The 25,046-nt window shown below is 48.7% G+C and overlaps 1 protein-coding gene across 1 annotated transcript in view; it reads left to right on the plus strand.

Annotated features, from left to right (window-relative positions):
- CDH23 (cadherin related 23) overlaps positions 1 to 25,046 on the plus strand; it is a 216,835-nt gene that overhangs the window by 5,620 nt on the left and 186,169 nt on the right. The window contains exons 2-3 of the mRNA XM_087764332.1: positions 6,552 to 6,623; positions 11,512 to 11,589. Coding sequence (XP_087620458.1) covers positions 6,557 to 6,623; positions 11,512 to 11,589 — 145 coding nt within the window. The 5' untranslated portion in view covers positions 6,552 to 6,556. The remainder of the gene's footprint in view (positions 1 to 6,551; positions 6,624 to 11,511; positions 11,590 to 25,046) is intronic.

Genomic DNA, 25,046 nt, shown 5'->3' on the forward strand with positions numbered 1-25,046 from the left:
GTGGCAAGGAGGGAGGTGCTGTGCCGGTCCTTCCCTGTCTGTGCCAACACAGAGCCCTGCCAAGCCCCCGGCTTCGCTCCTGCGCTCCAGGGGCCAGCCTGAGCCAGAGGGCTTGAGCAGTAGTCATCTGCCATGTGTCTACTACATGTGCTTATTATTCTGTGGGCAATATTTAGATGAACACCTTTTATTTTTTCTTTAATTCCACTTCACAGATGTCCTCTCTCCTTTTTTTTTTTTTCCTTTAAAAAACCCAAACCAAACAGAAGTTGCGTGCTTGCATCTCAAGCAGCGCAGGCAGGAGTGCCCTAGGATATGTGAGCCCAGGCTGCGTGGCAGCGTTACAAACTCACTCAAAAATGTTGTGTCAGAGCCTGAGGATGTTGGACGCTTCTCCTGCATCGTTTTGATAGTGGTGCTTGGAAGTCCAGCCAGGCTGCTGCCCAGCCCCGGTCAGCAGGCAAGCCTTCCTTCTTCCAGGCAGGGCACAAGAAGAAAGCGTCTGGCCTCCCATTCATCAGCAGGCTTTGCGTCAGGCCTTCAGCACCTTTACATTTGCCACTTTGTCCATTGCTGTATGTTTTTTAAGAGTCTGGGGAGAAGTTCCTGTTCTGTGAGACTAGACTGTGCACGCCACTTCACTGAGTTCAGCTTTCTACCTCCTCCTAAAGCAATAATTCCCACCCTTCTTCCCCCCCCCCCTTTTTTTCTTTAAGCTAAGCTCCGTTGTTGTTGGCTGCTTTTCCACCTTTTCATCCCATGTTAGCATCATCTGCTCTGCAGCCCTGCTGCTCCTTTGCTGCCTTGCCTCCGTGTGCTGCGATCTGTGTTGGTGCAGCCCAGGAACCAGGAGAGCTGGGAGCCTGTTGGCTTGGTCTCCGTACCCCATCCCAGTCTGCCTCCTAGTTGAGGAGCTGCAGTTCCAGTTAAGTGAGGTTTTGTGATGGAAAATGGTTGCTAGTCACCATAGGCATCGTAGCAACCAGTGCTGGAGACTCAGTAGAGCCAGTGCTGCCCCACTGAAACAAAAATCGGGCTTCTGCTCTTCCATCTGCCCCCAAGAAAAATACTGCCTTTGCCATGGAAGGATGGGTGGCCACGTGTGCTGCAGCGGGAAATGGGAGTCCCCCTTCCCAAAGCCCCCAGGGTGTTATTTTAATATTGCATGACTGAAGAGGTGAATTGGATGCTTGTACTAAATGACTTTTCTTAGGGATTCTGTGGTCGGGGTGTGCTGCAGTAGAGGGTTTGCATGTTGCTAATGCAGAGCTGAGCAGTTATCGGGATTATCTTATGGTAGTTGCAATGATTTTGAAAACCAATTTCACTTCCAACCCAGATAAAGTTTTCCTGTGTGGACTGAGAAGTTCAAACATCGCATTTTCTTCTGGTCTTGGGCTGTTGGTTAAACAATGTGTTAATTTTGTCTTGGAGCTCATGCTTTTTTCCTGTGGGAAAGCAAACCTCTCATAGCCCCAGATGAAATGTTTCCACTGCTGTCCTTGTTTTGAAATGGGAGTAAAGTGCTGGAAATGTGGGAAACTTTGGTGTTACTAGTTGTTAGTAAGTAACAGCTCTAGCTTCTTCCCTGCTGGAAGAAAGGTTTAAATACCACCAATTGGTGCTAGCTGGGATGCGCAGAGCAGCTCGGTTTTGCTGTCGGCTTTGTGGGCATCCCTTGGGCTGGGTGGGGAGAAAACATCTGCGTCTCCAACCTCAGCTTTGCTTTTTTGGGGTGAAGGAAGGGGAGAGAGCATCTTTCACGCTCTTTCCCCTGCAAGCACCCTCTTGGGGCTTAGGTGGGTTGTGGCAGCTGCCGGCAACCGTGCCCCCTTGCTCCCTGTTCTGTGTGCATCCCCGCCCTCCCCCCCCCCATGCATACAAATATGCTGGCCTGTATTTATTTAACAAGGAAATTTTTTCCTTCACTGCAGGGAATAGAAGGAAAAAAAAAGGGCAAATTTTTTCACTGGGAACAAATCTCATTTTCAAGAGTCCTGACAAAATGAGCCATAAAATTACAATATTTCAAAGTGCTTCGTAATTCTAGCGCGGACGGCTCTTCATCATGGAATCTGAAAGCTCAGAAAATATAAAACTCATTAGATTAAAATAAACCACCTACCGCGTGGAAGAAAAGCTTATTTATCAATATCAATTTACTTCTGATTACCCTGTTCTGCAATTTGTTATTTTTAGGAATTATGATTTGTGTATAGCTCATGCCAATACATGGGGGGAAAAAAAGAATTAACTTTTACTTTCTTCCTTTTGAATACTACTTATTGTAAGGACCTGGCCAAGAAGCAATAATAATAAGAAAAGGTAAATTTCTAGCGGTGCTTCCATTTGAGGAGCAGAGGGATGGAAAAGCTGGGAAAGCGGGAGCTGCTGTACATCTGCAATGGGCTGTGTTCTGGCATGAGGGCTGGTGCCAGGCAATGTGCTTTGCTGAAAAGGATGGTGGGAGGAGTTTCTCCAAGGCATGTTTGGTGGTGGCCCTTGTTGAAGTGTCTCCTGGCTGTTCTTCCAAGCTGGCCAACGTGATGGAGGAAGCTGGGGGGAGTGGGCATGGATGGCGTGCTGGGGAGAGGGGTCTTTTGGCGGCTGGCTGAGTGCCATGGGCATGGTGGGATCCTGGTAGTATCTCAGGAACTTCCACTCTGCCTATGAAGGAGCAAATGCTGCAGGTGGGCAGCGCTGGCTGCTGCGCTCCCCTCTTTGAGGGACGTCATTTGTGCTGCGTCACCAGAGAAGGGGCTTTTTGGGAAGGCACGTACAGTTTCCTCGCATGGAAGCCATTTGGGAGATGCTTTGATTTACACTTTCATTTCTTCTTTATGCTCCTGGAACAGCGCAGAGCAAACAGAGAGGCCGACGCTATAAATTTTGAGGCGCAAGTGTTGCGGTGCCATTTGGGGAAGGGAAGACCAGGTGGGGGGGTTGGGGCCGGGGGTTTGGTGGGCAATTAAAGATGCCAGCAACAGCTTGAACATGAGAGCATCTCTGCCAGCAAGGCACAGCCGCCGCAGAAGCTGCTGCTCTGATGGAGGCAATTAAGTGTGCTTTGTGTGCGTGCAAGCCGTTCTCGTATGCAAGCACCCCAACAGTGCATTTAAAAATAACCAATACAGGTGCACAGCCTGGAAGCCAATGCGTAAGCACCCCAAGAGCAATATGTGGCCCAGGCTCGAGAAGCGGGAGCATCTCTACTCCAGTGTTTTGTGGAAACGAGGTGCTAGAAGGCTCTTGGAGCCTCGTTGCCAACTTCACTCAGATTAATGTGTGCTGAGGACTAGAGCATGTGCTGGCTGGGCTCTGTCTGCATGGCCAAGCAGGTGGGATCTTTGCCATGTTTAGGGATGCAGTGATGCTGTTTAAGCAGCAAAAAACCCACTTCCCAGGCTTTGGAAGGAGGCATTTGGGGCAAGTGGGCTGAAAAACCTCTGCTCGACCTGAGCCAGTTCCTAAACTTTCAAGCCCCGGACTTCTTCCCAGAGCGGTGTTTCAGCAGTAGAGGCTTCTCTGGTTCCCATCCATCACCATTTAATGCCGTTCTGTCTGCTGCTTCCCGTGCCTTGGGGAGCGGTTGCCAGCAGACTGGGAAATCTCTGGTTTAACATTAGTGCTTTTGCAGCCAGGAGACAACAGTTAAGTTCCCAGAGATGACTTGCCCAGAGACATTATTATGCTGGAAACTGCACCGAATGCTTCCTACAAAGAGCCTCTTTCAGGCAGAAGGTGCAATTTAATATGCTCTTAGTCACAATTTTTAAGTTCTCCCCTGAGATTTCTCAATCCCCTTCCTAAATTTGCAATATTCGAGTGAACCATCTCAGAGAACCAGTGAAGAGCTGCAATATTAATGAAGACAGACAAAATCAAAATGACATTTCAGGCAATTACTTGCATAATGAAGTGACTGACTTGGAATATACAATATTTAGATTTATCGTGACACTCGAAAAGGGATGCTGTCAACTGCCTTTATTTTTACATCACATAAATTGTTTTTTCCACTGCCCTGTTGCTTTTTAAGCATGGTCTGTGAAGCTGGAAAAGAATGTTTCCGCTCACTTGGGCTGATAGCAGTGCTATTTTAGAAGAAAGTTAGCGTGTTCCTCAATGGCATTTTGGCATAGCAGAAGGTGGAGGAAGAGCTCGGGGTTGTGCTGCCTTGCTCATGTCCATCGCATCCTTTCTGGTGGCAGCACAATGAGCTTTGGCTCTGGACCCCAGGCTTGATGCTGGCCAGGGGGATGCCAGGGCCTGAAACAGCAGCGTTCTCTGAGATCTTTTTTTCTCCTCCCTGAAACCTATTAAAGAAGGGGAAAAACTGAGAAGATTTGGGGTTTTTTTCTTTGTTAGAAGAGTCTATTCTGCTTTTCTTGGCTGAGCCTAAAGATTTAAAGGGCCTGATAGGATGCTTGGCTCCTGGGGAAGACGTAATTTGTGTTTACAAACTGGGTTTCTGGATGCTCTGCTGGCACTGAACACTCAGAAGTCAGAAACTTGTTGAGGGGTTGGAGGATTGAACTCTCCTGCCCTGTCCACGTGTGTCAGACCTGTGGCAAGCTTTCCTGGGAGATTGGCGTGATATGCCTAAAAGTTAAGCAGTGCTGATCCCAAATGTCTTCTCAGGCTTGTGCTGAGTTTCCTAAAGATGAACAAAAAAGACTACAACACTGTTTTTACTTGTGCAGACCTTTTCCTCGTAGAGACTCTCACGTGGCAAAATAGCTGAAGAAATAAGAATTTAGGGCCCTTTCTATGGTGACAGAGTTGTTATGAACTGTCTTCTCTGACACATCCACCAGTAAAAATAAAATACTTGTGGCTATTGCTTTGAAGCACCATCAGGAGTGTCCGCAGAGGTGGGGCTGGGGTGCGGGCTCCCTTGCAGGGGTAAGGACCACCCTGCAGGGTGCCTGTGCATCTCTTAGGTTGGCGATGGAGTGCTGACCCCTCCACCCCTACCTGGGCTTACAGCTGCAGCCTGTGCCCATCACAGTGCCACGCTTTTGGGTAACTCTGCATGTTGTTGCTGCACTTGGCGCATATAATGCAGGGTGCTGTAAAGGGAAGGCTGAGCTGCTGCTTTTGGGGTAAGCTGAGAGTGATGGTGGGTGAGGCGGTACCCTGGGTTTATAGATAAGCTGTCTGTTTGGGTGGTCCCCAAGTGGCAATCATGCATAGCGCTGCAGTTTATTCAGGTCTGTTGCTTTAGTAATCTGTTCTCCGAGTGCCACGAGTGCTGGGTGAACCAAAACTTGCTGTGTGTACAACCGGTCGCAAGTGCAACAAGTCCTGGCTTAGGCTGGTAAATGGAAGATGCAATTTGTTACTTGTTTCAGCCCTCATGGCTCAGGTCAACACTTGATTGCAAGTGGGAGCAGCTTATGGATTTAACTATGGGTTCATCTCTGTGTTGGCTGGCTGTCACATGTGCTCTCTGCCTTTCATGTCCCTGGGTCTGCTGCTGTGTGGATGTGCTGAGCTGGTAGGAAAATGTTCCCCCGGCCCACGCCTTTCACAGCACCTGCAGAAATATGGAGAGCTTTGGAGACAGGTCGCTGAGATGTTCTGTCTGCTTTGGAAGGGGGTCTTTGGCTCCACATGAGCTGCCTGGGGGTTTCTGTCGTGCCTATATGCTGTGTGTAACATATATGACTTATTCTTGCCTCCAGGGTGGAATGTTTTAAAATACCACATGTATGCATTTCCTTGCAAAGCAGAACTTTGAGGTTTTGTGGGGTTGGTTCAGAAAGAGCTTCGTATTTAATGGTCTGAAACCCATGGGAGGATGCAGCCATGCTAAGCAGCTCCTTGTTACTGTTTTATTCTGCTGCCTCGTTGTGAGGAGTCATGTGCTGTATCAAATGTGAAGCCATGGAAATTTGAGAGGCAGAGTGGGATGAGGGCATGTTTGCAAGCCTGTCTGCTCGCAGCGCTCTCATAGTGCTTGTTTTGCAGCCCGCTGGGTGGTTTGAGGGGCTCTACTTTGTCCTCCGAAACCCCAGTGCCTCTTCAGTGATTTTGGGTCAAGTTTCCCATGCAGCTCCACCAAAACATCTTAAATCCCAGTGCTGACTGCTTGCTGCTGCGTGGCTCCTTGGTTGCAGCGGCTCTTCCTCATCCTCAACATCCCGCTCAGTGCTCGAGCAGCTCGTCCAGCTGGGGCTGCTTCTGCTCTGGTCCTGACTGCAGAGGTCACCATGGCATATCCCCTTGTATGAGATGAGCAAATACGCTTTGGAAAGTGAAAATAAAGAATGTGTCACCTATGCTATGTTAATCCTGGTTTTGATTTGGTGCTCACCAATAGGATGGTTGGGGCTGCATGAACCAAGAAAGTGGTGGTGGCATTCTTGGGTGAAGTGCCCTGGTTAAAAGCGAAGCGTTAACAAAATGTTGATCTCCTGGGTGTCCCCCTGCGGTGTCGGGGCACTAAGGTGCAAGCTGGGACAGGGCTGCATCCCCAAGCCTGCTTTGGGGAGACAAGGTAATATCCATAAAGCGCTGGACTTGACGCTGCCTTTCTTCTTTGACAGGAACCATGAAGCGTCACGCTGCTGCTGGCAACTTTCTGCTTCCACTCTTGCTCCTGGAGCTGGTCTCTCTGGGTAAGTTGTCTGTCTGTCCAGTGACATGCTCTTCTCTCCCCACCCGTCTCCCTGCTCATGTCCTATGTTTGCGAGGTACAAGGGTAGTATTTGCTGCGTTTGTGGTCTCCTCGTGAATATCTAAAGGCAGACCGGCATTGCTGTGGTGATGGGGAGATGTGGATGATACAGGTAAGCAGATCACCCATCTCCATCACGTGCGGTCCCAGGGACCTGCATGTTGTGCTCCTCTGCAGCCGCTTTTCCTGCAGTCAGTAAAAGGGCACAGGTGGCATCAGATGGCCCTTCCTGGGAGGGGTTGGAAAGAAGCCTGGAGGAGGAGGGTGCGCTGGTGAACCCAATGGTGGTAGATGCTCCTGGTGTGTCTCAATGGGAAGACCTCGGCAACTTCCAGATGTGGGTTCACGAAGTCAAAGCTGGTGGTGGACCTGGCGATAGACATGGTGTTAGATTATTTTATGTAAATAAAACCTAAAGGAAATGAGAGGGAACAGATGCAAGGCAAGGATGCAAACCAAAAGCTTGTTAGCTGTTCAACAGTGGAGGTATTACTGGCAGGGCTCTCCCTGTGCTTTCAGCAGCAGAATTATTACCTGAACTGTACTATAATATATGCTGTGTGGGAAATAACTCCTCTCTGAGCTGCAAAATCTCTTTTCTAATTCCAGCTGGAGGGAAGGGCAGGGCTTTGGGCATGCTCTGCCCCATGAGCATGATGCTCTTGGTCTTCCCCAGTGTGTGGGCTTCTGTTGCGGGGAGGCGGGGTCCAGCCTGGCTGCTGGGTGGGAGCTTGTGGGACAACTGCCCTCTGGTACAGCAAATGTGCCTCCTGGGCTGAGCTTTGGCATATCCCAGGATGCATAAGTACTGTAAACATACAGCAAAGCCCCATGAAAATTGGGATTGTTGCATGAATGGGCTAAAGCCCCTGGGTGCTGGCGGGGGGAGAGGGAGGCTGGGGTGTGTGTGCCTGTGTGGCACTTACTGATAAACAACAGTAAGCGTGTGTCCATTTGATAGCACTGTGCCCTCTGGAATAAAGGCTTCTTTTTTTTTTTCCTTCCCCCCCCCTACTAAAGCCTCAAGATGGCTTGCCCAGATTGGCAGTCTGATTAAGCAGTGAGTGGATGACATTAGCTGTGACTGACAAATGCAGTCAATCTCCCTCTGGTGTTGTATTGGATCAAGTATAGCCTCACCAGTTAACTGCCCTGTCACTCCTCTGGAAGGGGAGAAAAATAAGTAAAAAAGAAAACCCAATGAGTCCTTTGCCCCAGTCTGAGCCTCCTAATACTTGCCCCTCTGAGAGATCATTTGCCACGAGTGGTCCAGTACATCCCATTGGAGTTGGGATGGTGGGTTTTGCTTGCCTGGCTGGGGACTTGCTCCTTCATCCCATCCTGTGCAGCTGGTCGCAGCACCCATAGCTGGTGTGTGCATGGCCCTGCTCCAGGTGCCTGGCTGGACACAGCAGGTGAGCAATACCAAGCTGCAAAGCCTTGGAGAGGCAGTGCAGGGAAATGGGGATTTGGAGGCTTGCAGATCAGCAGTGTGTCAGCCCCTCTCTCCTAAACCCTGCCCTGCCCAGGGCTTGGTTGTCATCTCCCTGAGGAGTGCTTGCTCTTGACAAGCAAGCTCTGGCACAATGCTTGTGCCTGGGATCAGGGGGAGAAGTGTGTGGACACCCTGCCATACGGCCTGGGGACTGTGGGTGATGGAGCTCCTCTCCCGGAAGACTTGCAGAGTTCCTGGCAAAGCAGTTTGGTAGGGTAAATGCAGAAGTGCGGCACGAGTGGGCTCGGTGTGTTTGAAAGAGGATGGTTTAGCTCTGGCATGGCAGTGGAGTCTGCCTGCTCCTACCCAGCTACCACTGCAGTCACCAGAGAAGGACAGAGACCTTCATCATCTCCAGGTTAGGAGGGACCAAGAGATGCTAGCTAGAAGAAAGGCTCTGTGATTACTGTGCTCTCGCATCACCAATGGTCAAGGACATGAGTACTGACTCTGAAGGGCAAAGAAGCAGCAGGGTTTACAGGAATAACGTGGAGCAGGCATGGAAGACATGCAGGGAAGAAAATTTCCCAGCACATCAAAACAACGTTGATCGTGATCCCTTGGAGGCTGTTGGTAGCACCTGAAGGAGGAATAAAGTGTTACAAGTGTGTGGTGGAAGGGATTGTTTGCTGCCATGCACCTTGCTGGGGGACCATGGGCAAGAGCTGTGTTGAGAGATACAGTGATGGTATATCCAGGGTATAGCTGGGTGATAGCAGCAGTCCTGCAGAAGGAAAATCCAGCTCATAATCTGTTAGATGAAGATACAGATGATAGCTGGTTCACAGCAATGCCGTTGGGAAAGTGTGAACTTGCTTTCAGGGTATGTGCTTTGTGGCTGTGATTCCCAAATTAATTTCTGTGAAAGGACCGGCGTGCCCAAAGCCAACAAGACATTGACAGTCCTGGATTAAATGTGAAAGGAAAACTTCTGGCCATCTTAGACTAGGTGGCAGGGTGTATGTGTGGGAAACTTCTGTTTCACAGACTGGCTAGGCATCTTTTGGCAGCACCCAGGTTATAAGGGTAAGAGCTTATGGCCACATCTGAGATGGGGAGAAGATTCCTGAAGGTGCCCCAAGGATGCAGCCCTTGGCAGTGCTCTGGGCTGTGGGGGAGCAGGAAATAGCAGTGGTTGGGACATGAGTGTTGAAGCTGGCCAGGGCAGATGGGGCTGTGGCTTCAGACACAGCATCCCTTTTTTTGTTTTTTGGGGGATGGTTTCCATGCGGCAGAGCATGCATCTTTTGACCTACATTTCTATATCATTCAGACGCTTTCTCTCCATCCCCTCCCATCATGCACTGCCCTTCTAAATACTGACAGTCCAGCAGCAGTAACAGCCTTCCTCTTTATTCTGGGATTTGCAGCCCAAAGCAGAGTCCTGCCTCCAGACCTTCCTTCAGCTTTCCCCAGCTCTTGGGTCCCGGTCGCTCTCCTATCTTAACACATAGGTCCTGTGTACCTGCAGACAGATGGTTTGAATGCCTCCCAGCGCCTGATGCAGCTGGATTTGGAAGATGCAACTTATTTTTTGGTACACTGGTCATATTAAGAAATACATTTTGAAATAGAGGGGTTTGCAGAAGCAAGTCCCCTGCAGGCAGGGCTGCTTGGTGTGTTTTAGCCTCATCTGCCCCCCTCAAAGCCTGCTGGCCCCAGCACAGCAGCCAGCTACAAGTGTGCTTTGAAGCCTCTGGAGATGCCATTAGCTCTAAATAACCCATTTTGTCAGGGTCCTTCTCATCTTCTTTCCAGGTACTCAACTCCAGAGGCCGAGATTTAAATGTGTCTTTGTAAGAACGCTGCCTCTAGTGCTTTCCCACTTCCCAAGGTGTTTAACAAACCTGGTGCCTTGGGAAAGAGGGCAATGCTGAAAATCCCTGTCTTGTTATGGAGGGAGCCCAGGATGCACCCCCCCATCCTGTGCCCATGCTCTCCTCCCCCGAGTGGGTTTCCCATGGGTGCTAAGCAGGTTTGTGCATGAGCACAGCTGGGACCTGTGCGGGAAAAGTCTCGGGAACATCTCCCTCCCTTGGGAGCTTGGGCAGGCGAAGAGGATGCTGAAATGTGGCTGGATTCTTCTTTCTTAAGGTGGGATGCTGAAGCACGGGGCATGAGAGCGGTGGTAGTGTAGCATGGTTAGGAGGGAAACCTGGACACCTGATCTCATCTGGGGTTTGCTATGCCTTGGCCTGAAGCAATGACTTTGCTGTTGTAGCATGGCTGGGGTAAGGATGGAGGTGATGCTCTGTAATGGCTGTGTTTGAAAGCAGCCTGGCTGGATCTGCATCTGGTGTGGTGGGGGTTTGCAAGGGGGTGTCATGCTGCCGCTTTGCTGGCAATTTTTTTATACTTGCACGATCTTGGGGTTTGGCTTGGCTCAAACCAAAGGCAGTTACAAGAGGTCATGGGGGGAAGTGATGCCCCATCACTTCCAGCGAGTCTCCTTGCCAGGGGCTGTGCTTGGGATCCTGGTCCTGCCTTTTCCCCTCCTGGGACTCCCCATCAACGGGTGGGAACTATTTTGGTCAGACCAGTTCAAACTTTTGCTTCCCCATGCGCAGCCCTGTTTTTGATGCCTGGCAGCTGAGCTGTGTTTCTTAAAGCCTGCAGGCTTGGCCGGCTCCGGCTGCATATCAAGGAAAACCCATCCCTCAGACGCAGCCTGGTCAACACCAAACCCTCTTCTTTTCCCACATTGCTCGAATGGTAAATCTTTCCTGGTTGACTTTTTCCCCGGTTCAGGCTGCGGTCGTTGTTCTCCTACGTGCTCTGCACTTGACTCTGTCGCCTAATGAGGCTGCGGCACGGGGCGCTGCGGTCCGGGGGCAGGCTCGTGAGCTTCCAGCCCTGTAAAAAAGGGAGTAGAAAGAAGTGAGCCTGGTTATTAAAGGTGAAAGGAGGTAATTAGAGGGAAAGGCGATTGGGTGATGGGAGAGGGGAGGCACACTGGGTTTTGCTGGGATGGCTGACAAGGCGAAAAGCTCTCAACCGTGGGAACAGAGTGAAGGTATTAATCATGCGCTAAAACAATAATTGATGTTCCTGGTCTCTGAGCTGTTGGCTTCCCCCTTCACCTCTGCCTCCACCCTGCAAAAGAAAATACTAAAAAAAGAAAGGCCAGTGGAGGGAAGCAGCTCCCCAACCAGCTTCTGTGGGAGACTGCACGATGCTTTCTGTCCTCCTGTTAGCCCTCATTTCGGGCATACCCCTCTCCGTCACGATACCAAGCAGCAAGAGTGCATCTCTCTGTGCCTGAACCTCTCCTAGCTGTGCTGGCCTGTGCACGACATGCCCAGGAAATAACACCTTGCTTTTGTCCTCTTCCCAGGTCGGGGCAATCGGCTGCCGTACTTCATAAACTACTTTTTCGACACCTACCTGCTGATCAACGAGGATACTCCTGTGGGTAAGTGGGGTGTGCCCATGGGCAGGGGGTCCACTGCTGACAACCCCCTGATAGAAAAGGATTAAAGAAATGCTTTTTCTCTTGATTGACAGATGTAGCTTATTTTTCTTTCTTTATTTAGCTAGGGATCGGTTTTTAGTAAATGCAGAAATCGACCCGGTCATTCTCGGCCTCTTTCCAGACTCTCAGTCCATTAAACTTGTGCTCTTCAATCAGGGCTCGTGACTGGCTTTTAATGCAGGAGGAATCGATTGGGAGCGGAGGGTGGCTGGGATGGAGGCTATGGAGGCTCTTTCTCACATCCACTGCTGCCTTCAACCATGCAACCTGAGCAGCAGCCTCCTTAAAGTGCTCTTGCCTCACTTAAGTTGTCACCGGAGCTGTCAAGGGTTGGAGGACTCTGGAGAGGTTGGAGGACTCTGGAGGCTGCTCAGCTCACCCAGGGCTCCTAGCTGAGGCTTCTGTCTCTCCTTGGGGGTCCCCTCAGTTGCATCTTTTGTAGCCCACAGTGTCTTGCTTGTGGGGTTTGGGGTGGTGTCTGAGTGAGGAGGCAGGATGGGGAGTCTTGGTGGCGAGTTTTGGATAGATGGTGTGGAAGCTCCTGCATGGTAGCTGAGCTCTGTACAAAGATGTGTCCTCAGGAGAAGGCTTGCTGGAGCCGCAGCTGGCTGCCTGGGGAGTTTTGTCTTGCAATGATGCTCAGGTTTACTTGCAATGGGAAATAATACTGAAAACCTCTGCTTGGCTGCCTTTACTCACAGCACTGCAGAAGGCAAGCTGTGAACAATCTAAGGAAAGGAAGGACCCAACTTCATTGTAATTTTTTTTCCTGACTTCCGTGTCCCCCCCAGTGACTTGCATCCATGTCATTTTTCACGGCTGCCTTCAGCAAGCCCACCCCTTACAGGTCATTTCACACCTGGTTTCTTTGCTTTGCTGTCTGTATGCTCCCTGCCCCTCGATTGCTGGTGTCCCTGCAAACACGGTTAGTGCTGAATGTGCCCCGGACAAGTCCCAGGGAAGGAAGCAACTGTACAAGAGCAGGAGCGAGAGCTGGTTGGGAACAGCTTAATGGAAATGCTTCCTCACAGAGTACGTGGTTCCTGAAGTACTTGAACTTGAAATACCTTATGGGAATTGGACTGAACTTCTATTTTGGCAGAAAATGGGGGAAGATTTCTGACAGTGTGCTTTCCAGTGAGAGATTGTGCAAGTAAAATTGTGTTTGGAATTACTTTGGGGGTTGAATTTTATTTTTTTTAAACTTTGTATTACACTGTACAGAAATGAAATTCACTCTTAAGAATATTGGCACCCTGGGATTTTGTTTCCAGATGCACCAGAGGGAAATGTCAGCCTTTAAAGTGTTGACAAACAGCGTTTCTGTGTTTTCTGCTGTTGGTAGACATTTTTGGAGTTAGGCTTATTAACTTTTAAAAAAAAGACTTCATCTGGAAACACCTTTCTTGTATCCTGACTGGGGTGTAAGTAGCAGAACTGTATGTGGTGCCTCTTACCTAGACAAAACGTGGCTCCTTTTTGGGGGTCTGTTAGAAGTGCCCATCACTGTGGCACTGAGTGAATGCCCCCGTGCAGCCCCCTCCTCCCATCCCTACGGCATTCCCAGGTGCTCCTTGCCCAGCCCCAAACAGAGCAGTCCCTGCTTGCTGCCTGCCATGCCAAAAGGAATCTTAAGCAACAATTAAGACATCATTCCCCCTCTAATCACTTACAAGAGTAAATTAGTCTTGTCAGGAGCTATTAAGACAGAGAGCTCGGAATTCATTAGGCAAGATTGGGCCGAGGGAGCTGCTGGCGCTGCTGCTGGTCCAGGCTGATTAATTTCTCCCAAAACATCATCAATGCCCATCTGTTTCATTTAGGTCCAGGGAGAGCAATTTTCAGGTGGACTGACCCTCTAGTCGGTTATTTCACCCAGAAGTAATGGAACACACACACACACACACACACACACACACACACACACACACACACACACACACGGAGGGGGAGCACAGAGAATAGGAGATGTGAGCTTGAGGAAGGCAAAAGCGATTGAAGAGGCTGGGGAAGAAATTTGCAGCAGAAGCGGGGAGATGCCTGCAGAGGAGGAGGAGGGATAATGGCTGGTTGGGCTGTGATGGCATGGGCAAGGTAGAACACCAGGAGAGCCCATGTCAGCTGCTGGTAGTCAGATCGTGGTGTGTTTTACTCCAAAAGCAGAAGTACTGGCTGGTTAAAACCCTTAGAAGAAGCGTTTGCAGGAGAGGGACTGTCGGTCTTTATTGTGCTGCTCACTGCCTTAAGCAAAATCATTCCAAGGGTCATTTCGTTTAATCCTAAACCTTTTAGAGGGCTGTGGGTAAGGTAGAGAGGTGTGGATACTGATGCTGGGTGAGCTGCTGGAGGTCTCTGGCAAGGTGTGATGCCCACTGGCATGCTGGGGAGGTGGCGTTGCTGCAGGTGGGGCTACCTGTAGCCCCGAATTTGTCAGCAAGTGGAGATGGGCAGGCAGTGCTCTTGGTTTTCTCTTGGTTGGGGCCTCCCCTGCTGCAAAAGGAACATCTTCTTAGCATAATGTAATGACTGGAGTCTAATTGCCCAGCAAATGGATTTGCTGTATGCAGGACAGGAATGGGAAAATGAAAATGATCCATCATGTCGGGTCTGTAACTAGCCTTATAACCACCTAGCTTGGATTCACCCGAGTTTTTCTGAAAGCTTTCATGCCTCAATGCCTTGCAAAATGCATGACAAAAGAGGCCATTCAGATGAGTGCAATTCCCCTTCATCCTAACGATAACATTTTAGCATCACTGGAATAATGTTGTCTTAAAAGAGTGGGAAATGCTTAAATTGTTGCACTCAAGCTGATAGCACACGCTTGGCTTTGCTCTTGGGCCATGCCATGTCAGAGGCATGGTCGCCTGGGTGGGCTGGGGACAACATGTCCCTCCTCCCCATCAGAGCTTGGTCCTGCATGCCCTGCTCAAAACTGGGAGAGGGGACTAAATTTGGAGGACTGATCTCCTCTATAAAAGCCTGCTGAGGTTGAGCGATGCATGACAGAGAGGGAAACCCGCCAGGATTTAGTTGCAAGGCTTAACCTCCCCCTGGGCAATCTGAGTGTGAGAAGATGCTGGTGAAGGCTGCAGAGCTGGGAAAGGCAAGCCGGATGTCTGGCAGGTGGGGAGGCCAGTCTCCCTCGGGGCTTCTGCCAAGACTGTCTGATATTTGATTCCCTTAGTTATTTCTGGGCAGGAGAGCGTGCAGCTGAGGCTCTCGGCTCTCCACCCCGCTGGGATGCTCTCCTGTGAGCATCACTGGGATGCCTCCAGTGCCTGGTGGGATGCTTAGCCCCAGGTCCCCCAAAGTTGGCTGCCTCAGCATCTCCTCCTGCTTGTTAACCTGTGACAGCGTGGGGCCAAAGAGAAGCTCTAACTCAGCAAGTCTGATGTTTGGGGCTGCTAGTGAGTGACAGCCCTGAGCAGTGCTGGCTCAGCACTTGGAGCTTGGCTGGGTGCGGGGTTTTTGGGCAAAGGCCTTGCATGCTCCCTGACTCAGCAGCTCGGTGTCACCATGATGTTGAGGGACGGGTGGCTGGGGTTTGCTGAGCGCAGCGCCTGCAAGGAGGTGGGAATGCACACATGAAAGGAGGCGGAGGGGGGCTTGAAAGCATAAGAGTGTGCATGCAAGGTATGGGGCTGTGCTTTGTACTCAAAGCCCCCTTGTTCCTTCCCTTCAGCTGTATGCCTCTCGCAGGAGGCATAGGCTGTGCTCTCCATCCGCTGGGTTCACTGTGCTCAGAAAGCAAGACGGATGATTGATGGGAAATTTTATGTGCTTCTGCCCCCCTTTGCTATGTGCAACTCTTACTGAGCTGGTAAACGCACCGTAAATAGCTCGTGTTTTGGGAACAGGGTGAGTATGCCTTTGCAAGCTTACAAAAAACCCTGCTCATTTGGGGACTTGCCGATGGTGACTTTCAAACGCTGTTGCAGGAATTTCAGTTAAATACATAAATTAAGTAGAAGAGAGGGTGATTGGTGGAGACACCCAAATCTCTTGGTGGCATTGACAGTCATGAATTATGTTGGGGAGCACACATGGGGAAGCAGTCTTGCTTGGGCATCTGGCTGTTTGTTGGCTGTGCCATTGGATGTTTGAGGATCCCAGTCTGGCTCATGGTACTGAATAGGAGAGCTTTGGCTGACAAATTTATGATGGTGTGATTTGACTTTCTGCAGTGGGGAACTCGGATTACACTTTCCCAGGGCAAGCTGGAGCCCTTCCAGGGTGGGCTACATTGAGCAGACCTCCTCCACTTACAGGAGAAGACATGAGATATTAGAGGAAAGCTGATTTTTTTTTTTTTTTTTTTTTTTTCTCCTCCCAGGGAAACCCACACTAGCTAAGGGACTCTGAAACACATGGATGTTTCTCCACCAAGTTCTGAGGGGCAGAGCTGAACCTTGCTTTTTGAGACATACTTCACCAAAATGGGCCACAGTGGAAATTTCCCATGGAGTTGGGGCTCTTACTGTGCACCCCAAGTTGTTGCAGCCTGAGAGGGGCCAGGGATAGTGGAGCACTGCTGCAGTGGCTGGTGGTGATCAAAGTAATTAGGCTGGTGTGTGTCACCTCTTGCCTTTCAGGGCCTTCTGGGACAGAAACTTTATTTCACAAGAGGACTGGAAGAGGAACTTGGTATTTAGCAGGCAGCGGCAGGGCACTCACTGGTATCTCTGCATGTGGATCTGAGGCAGCATGTTCCTCTGATATTTTTGGATGACTTGACTTGGTTCTCCATCCTAGGCTAGGACCAAGCCAGAGGGCTTTTCTTCTCCAGGCAGCGAAGGTTGCCATCCTCCCTGCACCGTATCTGTAGTTTCCAAGGAAATCATCTATTTCACTGCAGTGCTCTGGGTCCTGGGCGGCCAGATGCTTTGGCACCCGGGTAAGGTCCCTGGGGGTGCTGGGCCATTCAAGCTGCTGCTGAAGATATGGTTATCTGTGTGTGATTGAGCACAGGCTGTCTTGGCTAAACCCTGCCCGCTTGTTTGATCCCACAGCTGTAGGCATCTGTGGTGTCTGGGCTCCTCCATGATGGCACTTGCCTAAAGCATCACTGGTCTCTGCATACTTCTGGACTGATTAAACTGTTTCAAAGCCGTCTGGGCCAGATATCCGTGCATGAGGTTTGTGGGCCATCTGTTGGGGACAGCTTTAGAGGGGGAGACTGTGGGCCTCTGAGCATGGGACCCTTTTTCCTTTGGTGTCTCCTGGCCTCCCTCCTTGCTTGCAGGGGCATGCAGCTACTGCTGGAGGTGGGGGGGGGGGGGGGCGGGCTGCCCTAGTGTATCTGCTCTTGTGTCCCCCTTGCTCAAAATTAAAAAGAGAAAAATTAATCTGTGTGCACCACGGGGTTAAAAGTCACTGTGGCAAGACCAGGAAGAGCTGTGGGCATACTGTTAGAGGTGCTAATTGGGTACGAAGGAGGTGTGACTCAGAAGAGCACAGAGGATGGCTTTAAAGCTTGGCAGTAACTCTTTGAAAGGAGCAAGGCAGCACAGGGTGCTTTTGTGAATGGTACAAGGTAGGCTGGCTTCTAGCAAAACTTGGCAAGTTAGAAGATGCTTTTGGAAAATGTGGTGGCACTGGTAGTAGAGTGGATGGAGAGCTTGGGAAAGCCTATTGTTTGTAAGAAATGCTTGTTAAAGCAGTGGCTGTGCCTTCTTCACTCTGGTACTGCTGGGCACTTTCCTTCCTATGACTGTATACTTGACTGAATTTGTGGGGAAGGGCCTCTGTGCCTGTGTTTGGTCTTATTACAGATACCACCTGCCTTCCCTTTAGCAGTGCTCCATCCAAGGTTGTTGTGCAGTGGTTAAGCCTCTGTCCAGCTTCACTGGCTCCAGCCATGCGTTACTGCCCTCCCTGCAGCCAGGGCTGGGCTGAGCTGTTCACAGCTGCCAAGTTAGCTGGAAAACTATCCCTCTATTTGTGTGTGTGCTAGCTTGCTGAAATAGCTTCAAAAATGCTCCGAAGAAAAGCTAATACCCTTTCAGGAAGGCAAGGTGGGAATGTGCAAGTGCGAGGAAGGTGAGAGAGCAACAGCCACAGGACCCTTCCCCACCCCAGTTATACCAACACTACATGTTTAGGATACATCTAGTATCTATTTGTTCAAGGATTTTTCTTTTTATTTCTAGTCTGTAAAGCTAGTTTTCAGCCAGACCAGCATTTAGGCCTAGCTGAGGGTAGAGCTGCAAGATCAGGTTGATATATGTCATAGGAGTCAAGATGGCGCAGGAGGGCATGCTGTCCCTTTGCTGTGGTGTTGCCTGCAATCAGCTTCAGCTGATGGTGAAGCTCTGCTGCTGTATGTACATAGTCCCAGCTGGGAGAGCAAATGCATAGCAAAACAAGTGGGCTGGTGCATGATGGAAGTTGGTCTGTGGCTGGTTACAAAGTTTGGGGACCACACAGCAAGTGTGCCAGCCACCCTACTGTGTTATCACTGGTGTGGGGGCAAGGGTTTCTTAATGGTAAAAACCCAGTAAAGCTTTTTTGTTGGTTATCTGGTAGGCAAAGGTAGACCCTGGACTGCTGGGTTTGCTGCTGGGTGGGTGTTCTTAACCATGGACCATAGGGGAGGGTACCACCAGGGGTTAAATCTGGGCTGGGGTCCAGCCTGGGATGTTTCCCATAGGCTTTCCAGTGGTGTTGCTCTGAGCTGGTCCCCCTGAGGTTATCTGTTCTGAGAGGGGAACAACTCATCTTCCCAGGGCCAGAAGTAGTTTGCTACCTTTGGTAGGGTCTAGGGAAACATTGCTTTTCCTGCTTTTAAAACCATCCCCTCAACTGGACTGAATTTGGTGCCATCAGCAAAAAGGCTGTGTGTCCCTGGCAGGTACGCAAAGCCCAGCTATTTTAAATTGTTTTTGCTCCGAGCAGCTTTGGGGTTTGGGGCTGGTGTTACAGCAGGTACGTGCAGCCTGTTTTCCATATGAGGGCTGGTACTGGCGTGCCCCTTCAGGCTGACAGTGCGAGTACATACGTGTCGGTCACCCCAGCGGGGTGCGTGTGTGCGCAGCTAGCAGAATTGATTTGGCCTTTTACAAAGGATAATTCCAGAGGAATATGCTAGTCTCTGACTGTGAGAGAGATTGAGATATTTTTGAATAGGAAATCTGTGTCGTGAGCTTTATTATGGGCATCGCTGAGAGCGGGTGTGAATATTGTCCTTTAGAAAGGGAGGCTATAGGAACATCACCTTCATCTTCAGTATTAATTGAAAGCAATATTATCATCTGATGGTTATTTACTGTTTAAAACTGGATTTGCAGGCTTCTTGAGGGGTCTGCAAAGGACCAGCCTTGTTTCTAAGTGTGATAACAACCCTAGTGAACAACAATATTTGAGGAGTATTTTAAAAGGGGATTTCAGTTCTTGTAAGGCGAGCCCTTCTGTTGTTTGTCCTTAGAAGGCCCGTTGATGAAATCACTTGTTGAGCTGTAGAAAGTACAGCATCGTTAATGAAAACTTAAGGCTAGAAAATTAGTTATTCCCAACATCAGGAAACTTAAGGGAAAAAAAAAAAGCTTCCCCCCCAACCCTTAACCCTCTGTCATTAAATTAATCACTTCATCAATCACTTAAACTTTCGTATCTGCTTTGCTAATAGGCAATAACGTTAATGCTTACATTTAAGGGAAAGAGAGAGAGAAGGAAGAAAGTATATTTGTAATATGGACTAATTAACATGTCAGCGTAACCTTGCTTTTGGTAACTGCCTCATCAAACCATTTGAAGGTTTGATCTAGCCACCTTTCACGTTAAAGTATGTGAGCCCTTCCATGCAGGCTGAAGCCCTTTCAAAAGAAACAGAGAAAGATGTGTGTTTGTGGTAATGAGGTCTGGGGTGATTTTTATTTCTGAGATGACTTTAGTAGCATTAATTATCTGTAGGAGCTTCATCTGTGGGCTGGCTTCTTTCTGGGTATTGGGGTGTGCTCAACAGAGCACTCCTTGTTACTCTGGAGTGTCCAGGCTTGGATGTCCATACCATCCCAGCTCAGTTAAATTGGGCCTTTTTCCTGGCCGATTCGAGGCATTAGCATGGGTGACAAACCTGGTATAGAGCAGGGATAACAATGTGAGTCAAGCTTGATAAAGCAAAAAACACAGGGCAGGGGGAAAATTATATATGCCTGTATATGTGTGTATATATTCAAATTAGGAGGCTGTATATATATCTTTGTGAAGGTATTAATGTTCTAAGGGAACGTAATATGGGCCAAGAGTATTTCCCTGGACTGTAGGGAAATCCTCGCATATGCATACACTCATAATTTTTATTTTTGGTGGGGAAGGTGAGCTGTGTTTTCACTTTGAGTCTATCAATGGGACTTAGAAAAAAGCTATTGTTGCAAACAGCGATAAACATGCTTTTGCATTTCATCAGATCAGGAACTTGATATATTTGGGTTGTGAGCTTAAAAGTAAAAAAAAAAAAAAAAAAAAATACAAAGAAAAAAAAAGTACACCCCATTGCCCCCTACTTCTATGTTTGCACACAACATTTTCATCTGGGATCTCTGCAATCTGGATCTGTTCCACCACTCTCTGGCTAATTTTCTTGACTGAGGAGCAAAGCAAGAACATGTGAGAGGAGGCAGAGCAATTCCCTTGCGTTACACAACGCTCAGGCGAAGTTCATGCTGCAATGGAGCATTACACGTTACGCTCTTGCATCTTGGCATGCTTTGCCATGCAGCCCCAGGCTGCAGTGAAGTGGCAGGTGTGTTGAGTGAAGGGTGCTGGGAATAGATGGTTTTGAGATGGGCTGGCATCCAGGCACTTGCACAGTTTGAAGTTTTATCAATGAAATGGTGCAGAGCCCTGCATCCAGCTCCAAAGGCAGCCAGGTGGGGTGGGGAACAGCTCAAGGCACCTTTCTGTGCTGCTGCAAAAGGTATCCCACGATAGCCTCAATCACTCTTTTTACACAATTCTCAGACTTCTAGCCTTGTGAAAAATTACCCTTTTAATTAAACTTTCTATAATTGGTCACCATGGAAGTATTACTCTGTCTTTAAAAAATGAAAAATTCAAGCAATTCCCTCCCCACACCAGTTTGCAGTTGTTGCTTCCTGGTGTCAGTTTTGTAAAAGAAATCATAAAAACAAAAAGAACCAACAAAAAGATAAAAAAAGGTCTCTTCATCTGCCTCAAAATCATCTGAGCAATTAAAATGTGAAAAGTTGCTTAGCTAGTCCTTGTTACGGAAAACCACCACGTTCCTGTATGAAAATAAGCAGGTAGAAGAGAACCCTTCTGGAAATGTATCTATGTACTGTGGTGTTGAGACTGCGGAATAAAACTCCAACTGTTGGGAAGTGTCTAGGCAGAAAACTGCTGTTATCCTGGCGAGCATCCCTGGTTTGGGGCTGGGGTGTTGGTAGGTATTGCACTGCCCTGGCTGTGTTGATTGTGTGGGTGGCAGGGTTGCCTCTTGGGAACCTTTTTTTGCCTTTTTTTGTCACTGTTTCTGCAATTTTGGGGACCACAGGACACGCAGGGTGGTCACCTCGATGTTGTCACACAATTCTTCCCTTCCCCATCTCCTGGCTTTTGAACCGACTTATCGCTTGTGTGTACTAATGTACCTTTCTGCCTTTGAATGCCTTAATGTGCTTGATTGACAGGGGGAGTTAATAAATTGGTTCCTCCTGTCAAACTGCTCCTGTACATTGATGGCTTTTGAATTAACTGTAACCACTCGGGGGGAAAAAAAAAAGCTGGAGACAGTGTTGTTGGACAACTCAATGAAAACATCTGTTCAATTTGCAGCGGTGGTCAGAAGAGTGAATAAGCTCTGTGCGCTCCCTCTCTTAAAGATTTATTAATATTGCTCTTTACGCGAGGGGGAAAGATTTCAAACACTTGACATTTAATGGTTAGTAACTCAATTTTATTCCATTCATCTGCATGGGTTTGTCAAATGCATGCTCTGTTGAGGCTCCGGTATTGTATCACGTAGGCTGTCTTTCTGTGTGTGCGCAATTAGGAGGGCGATTCAGTACCTGAATACGGAGGAACCTCTTGCTTTTTTCTTTCTAATTGATTATTAGGTTTGAGGCAAGAGACCATATTATGGAACGTAATACCCTTTCACAAACAGTGATGGGGCTTCGTTTCGTACTCCGCTGTTCAGTTTCAAGCAGTTAATTTAAAAATAGGAGGGGAAACAGACTTTAAAATGTAGAATCTCCAAGGGAGACTAACAATTCAGGGCATGGGGAGAAGTGAGGAGCATTCTTACAGGCAGAGATTAATGGTTGTTACTAATGATTTTGGGAAACAGAGGGGATGAAATAGATATGACAGAAGACTATAAAATAAGTAATGGCACTGTGGAAAACCTTGACTCTTGAAACACACCTTTCCCCATATGACAGCCATATCAAATTAAATACATCCTAACAGATAAAACAATATTTCTGTACAAAAGAGCGCTGGTGGAAAACTCGGGACAGTGGGAAGGTAAGGCAGGTAAGTGAAAGGGACCATGTAGAAAGCACCATCCTTCCACTGTCCCTGAAGCAGCTTTCCTAGTGGCATAAAGGAAGGGGTGGAGGTGGTGGGGGAAATCTCCCTGGCTTCTGCAAGTTGTTCTTTGTCTTGGAGAAATTGTTGCAGTCCTGGGGACACTGTCTGCAGTCCCGTCAGGTACGGAGCTGGGAGCGACAGGTTGCAGAAAGCACATCAGCCAGAAGCCATTACCCGCGTACTTCTGTGGGGTTTGGGAACTAATCATAAATTAAGGCTCCATACTGGAGAAGAAAAATTCCCAAGCTGGTATCATCATGCTGCAACAGGATGCTCTCACAGAAACCATAAAAATTGGCAGGATCCTCCAAGTTTATGCAACCCTTACAGCAAGGGACAGAGGAGGGTGAGCCCCGCAGGCGGTGGGACACTTCACAGCAGTTTTCTGGCAGATGGCAGGTAGAAAAGGTGTCTCCTAGGACGGGGGGAGGCTATTGTCTCCCTGGATTTTAAGCTAGGAGCTTGGTTTTGGAGGTGTATTTTTTTTTTTTTTTTTCTTTATCTTCACACACTGCTTGTTTCACATCGCGAGGAAGAAGAGACAATATATTCTGGTCCTGTTGCGGAGCAAACTTGCAAGGTGCGGAGGGGGGGCATTTTCAATACAATTTGCTGATTTGCTTTTTTTTTTGTTGTTGTTAGAAAAATCCAAATTCTTTGTTTCACTCCAAAACATCTCGTTGGCTTGGGGAGTTGTTGGACTGAGTGGGTCATTAGCTGGCTGTGTGATTTCATGTCTTCATTTCCAGTCTTGCCTTTTGCTTTATTGTAGCCCTTGGTGCAGCATCTCCTGGTTTTCGGGGACCCCCCTGTGCATTGCTTTGGGATCCTGCTGCGTCGGGGGACAGGGGAAGTGGGCTCTGTCTCCTGCCTTGCTTCTGCTGGGTCTCACCCTGACCCTGTCATGGGAGGGAGGGAAACACCCCAGCCCATGCCACAAAGCACAGAGCCTCATATATTACACAGTGGAAAAGGAAACTCTGCAAGGGGCTTGTATGGGACATGTGTAGCAGCGTCTTGAATGCAATTAATATAGCTTGCGAATAATTTCCTGCTTTCAGGACAGCCCTTGACTATTTTTTTTAACCTTGTCCTTTATGGCTAAATCTAAAATATTGGCTTCTTGTCCAAGACTGAAAAAGCATGGCAGCAGCACATGTGTGGTGCTAAATATTACAGAAATCCGGTCTATCTTGCCAGGCTGCTGAGCTGGAGAGATGTATGGGAGCTGTACATTTTGAAGGCTACATCAAGATGGGGAAGGCTGGTTTGCCCTGAAGCATAAATAGCAATTAGCGTCTGGATGCTGTTGCTGGACTTGCTCCATAAAGTGGCACAAGGGTCCCTGGGCTTGAGAACTGGGGCATTTTGCATGAGAAGGTGTTTCCTTACCTATCGTGTCAGCCACCTCTCTTGGACTTTGCATCCTTTGTGCAGTACCAGGGCAGTCCTTGGGCTGACGTGGCCAGAGATGTCTTTGGTAATTCTTTGCAAGTCCTGTCTGGGGGCAAAAACCTTCTGCAGCAGCTTTGCCCTCCTACCTTGCCAGATTACCAAGTGAGTTTCCAGCGTGCAGTCAGAGACTGAAGGCTGTCATTCAGTCTAGAGCATAAATCACTGCTGCTTCCTTGTCCTCACCAATTTCAGACCAATGATTCTGTCCTAGGATGATCAAGATAAGGTTTTTTTCTCCAAAATTTCTCCTCTTCCATAAGGGCCAGAATTTGATGGTTGTGGCTTTGCACTCAGCAGCGAGTGCCCAGCTTTTCTGGCCTCGGCTTCCTAAACGGTAGCAGCAGTCTGCAGAAAAAAGGCTCAGGGTCCATTTGCTGTTGACAAAGAGCTCATTAGTTCATATCGAAAGCCAAAAGTGCTGTGCTTCATGGGCATCCTGCTGTAAAATCAACTGGAATCTGTTGGAGATGCTGCTTTCCAATGTGTCCCGTTCCCCACCCCAGAAATATAAGCTCACCCCAGGAGGCACCAGCGATACCACAGATGGTTCAGTTCTGGTTTGCCCTTTGTGTATCCTGCATCCTTCGTGCTGTGCTGTGGCATTACCCAGGTGAGCGGAGGGACAATTTGGGGTCCTGAGCCGCTTAGGCAGCGACCTATTTCTCTGGAATGTTTGTCCCTTGCCAGCGTGAAGGAATGTCCCCCCAAAAAAGCCTTGCTAACACAGATCTGCATGCAGCCTCTCCTGAGGAAGTAACAACATGAATGTTTGGCTGTGGTGGCTGGAGGGTGCTGGTAGGATTGTGTGGGGTGGTGACAAGGGGGTTGGCTGGGTAAGCTGCTTCGCCAGTCGTGGTCTCATCCCTGTTATCTGTTAAACCCACTGTGTTGTAAAAGTGGAAGTGGCCCCAGGTGGTTGGATAATGGCATCTTTAATTGTGCTCTGAATGAGATTAACTTCTTATCTGACAGTTTGACATCTTTATTATTTTTAATGTGGGAATAATATAGTGTGGGGGTTTTTATACATAACTTTGGAAGCAAATGTTTTCCTTTTGTTTAGTGGTGTGTGTTACTTAGCTAGTTAGCCACCTTCAGATTCCTAGGCTCCAAGGGAGGTCAAGGGATGCTGCTCCTATTTCTTTCCTTTTTAAATAGTAATTGCTATTGCATTGCAGCTATTCTCACTTATTTATTATTTTGAACTGTGAGCAGAGGTTGTGGCATGCAAATCCTCTGATAAGTCTGGAGTTACTCAGGCTGTTGGAGAGGGTGATGGGATGGGACGTGGCAGACTAGGGACTGTCTCTCCCAAAGGCGAGTCAGGAAGAGCAATATCCATAGGCAGGGAGGGATGGCTGGCACTGTTCCAGAGAGCCCTAAAAACG

Source organism: Nipponia nippon, unplaced genomic scaffold (genome assembly GCF_047370975.1).
Source record: "Nipponia nippon isolate SJK-2023a ecotype South Korea unplaced genomic scaffold, ASM4737097v1 scaffold_3, whole genome shotgun sequence".
Lineage (NCBI taxonomy): Eukaryota > Metazoa > Chordata > Aves > Pelecaniformes > Threskiornithidae > Nipponia > Nipponia nippon.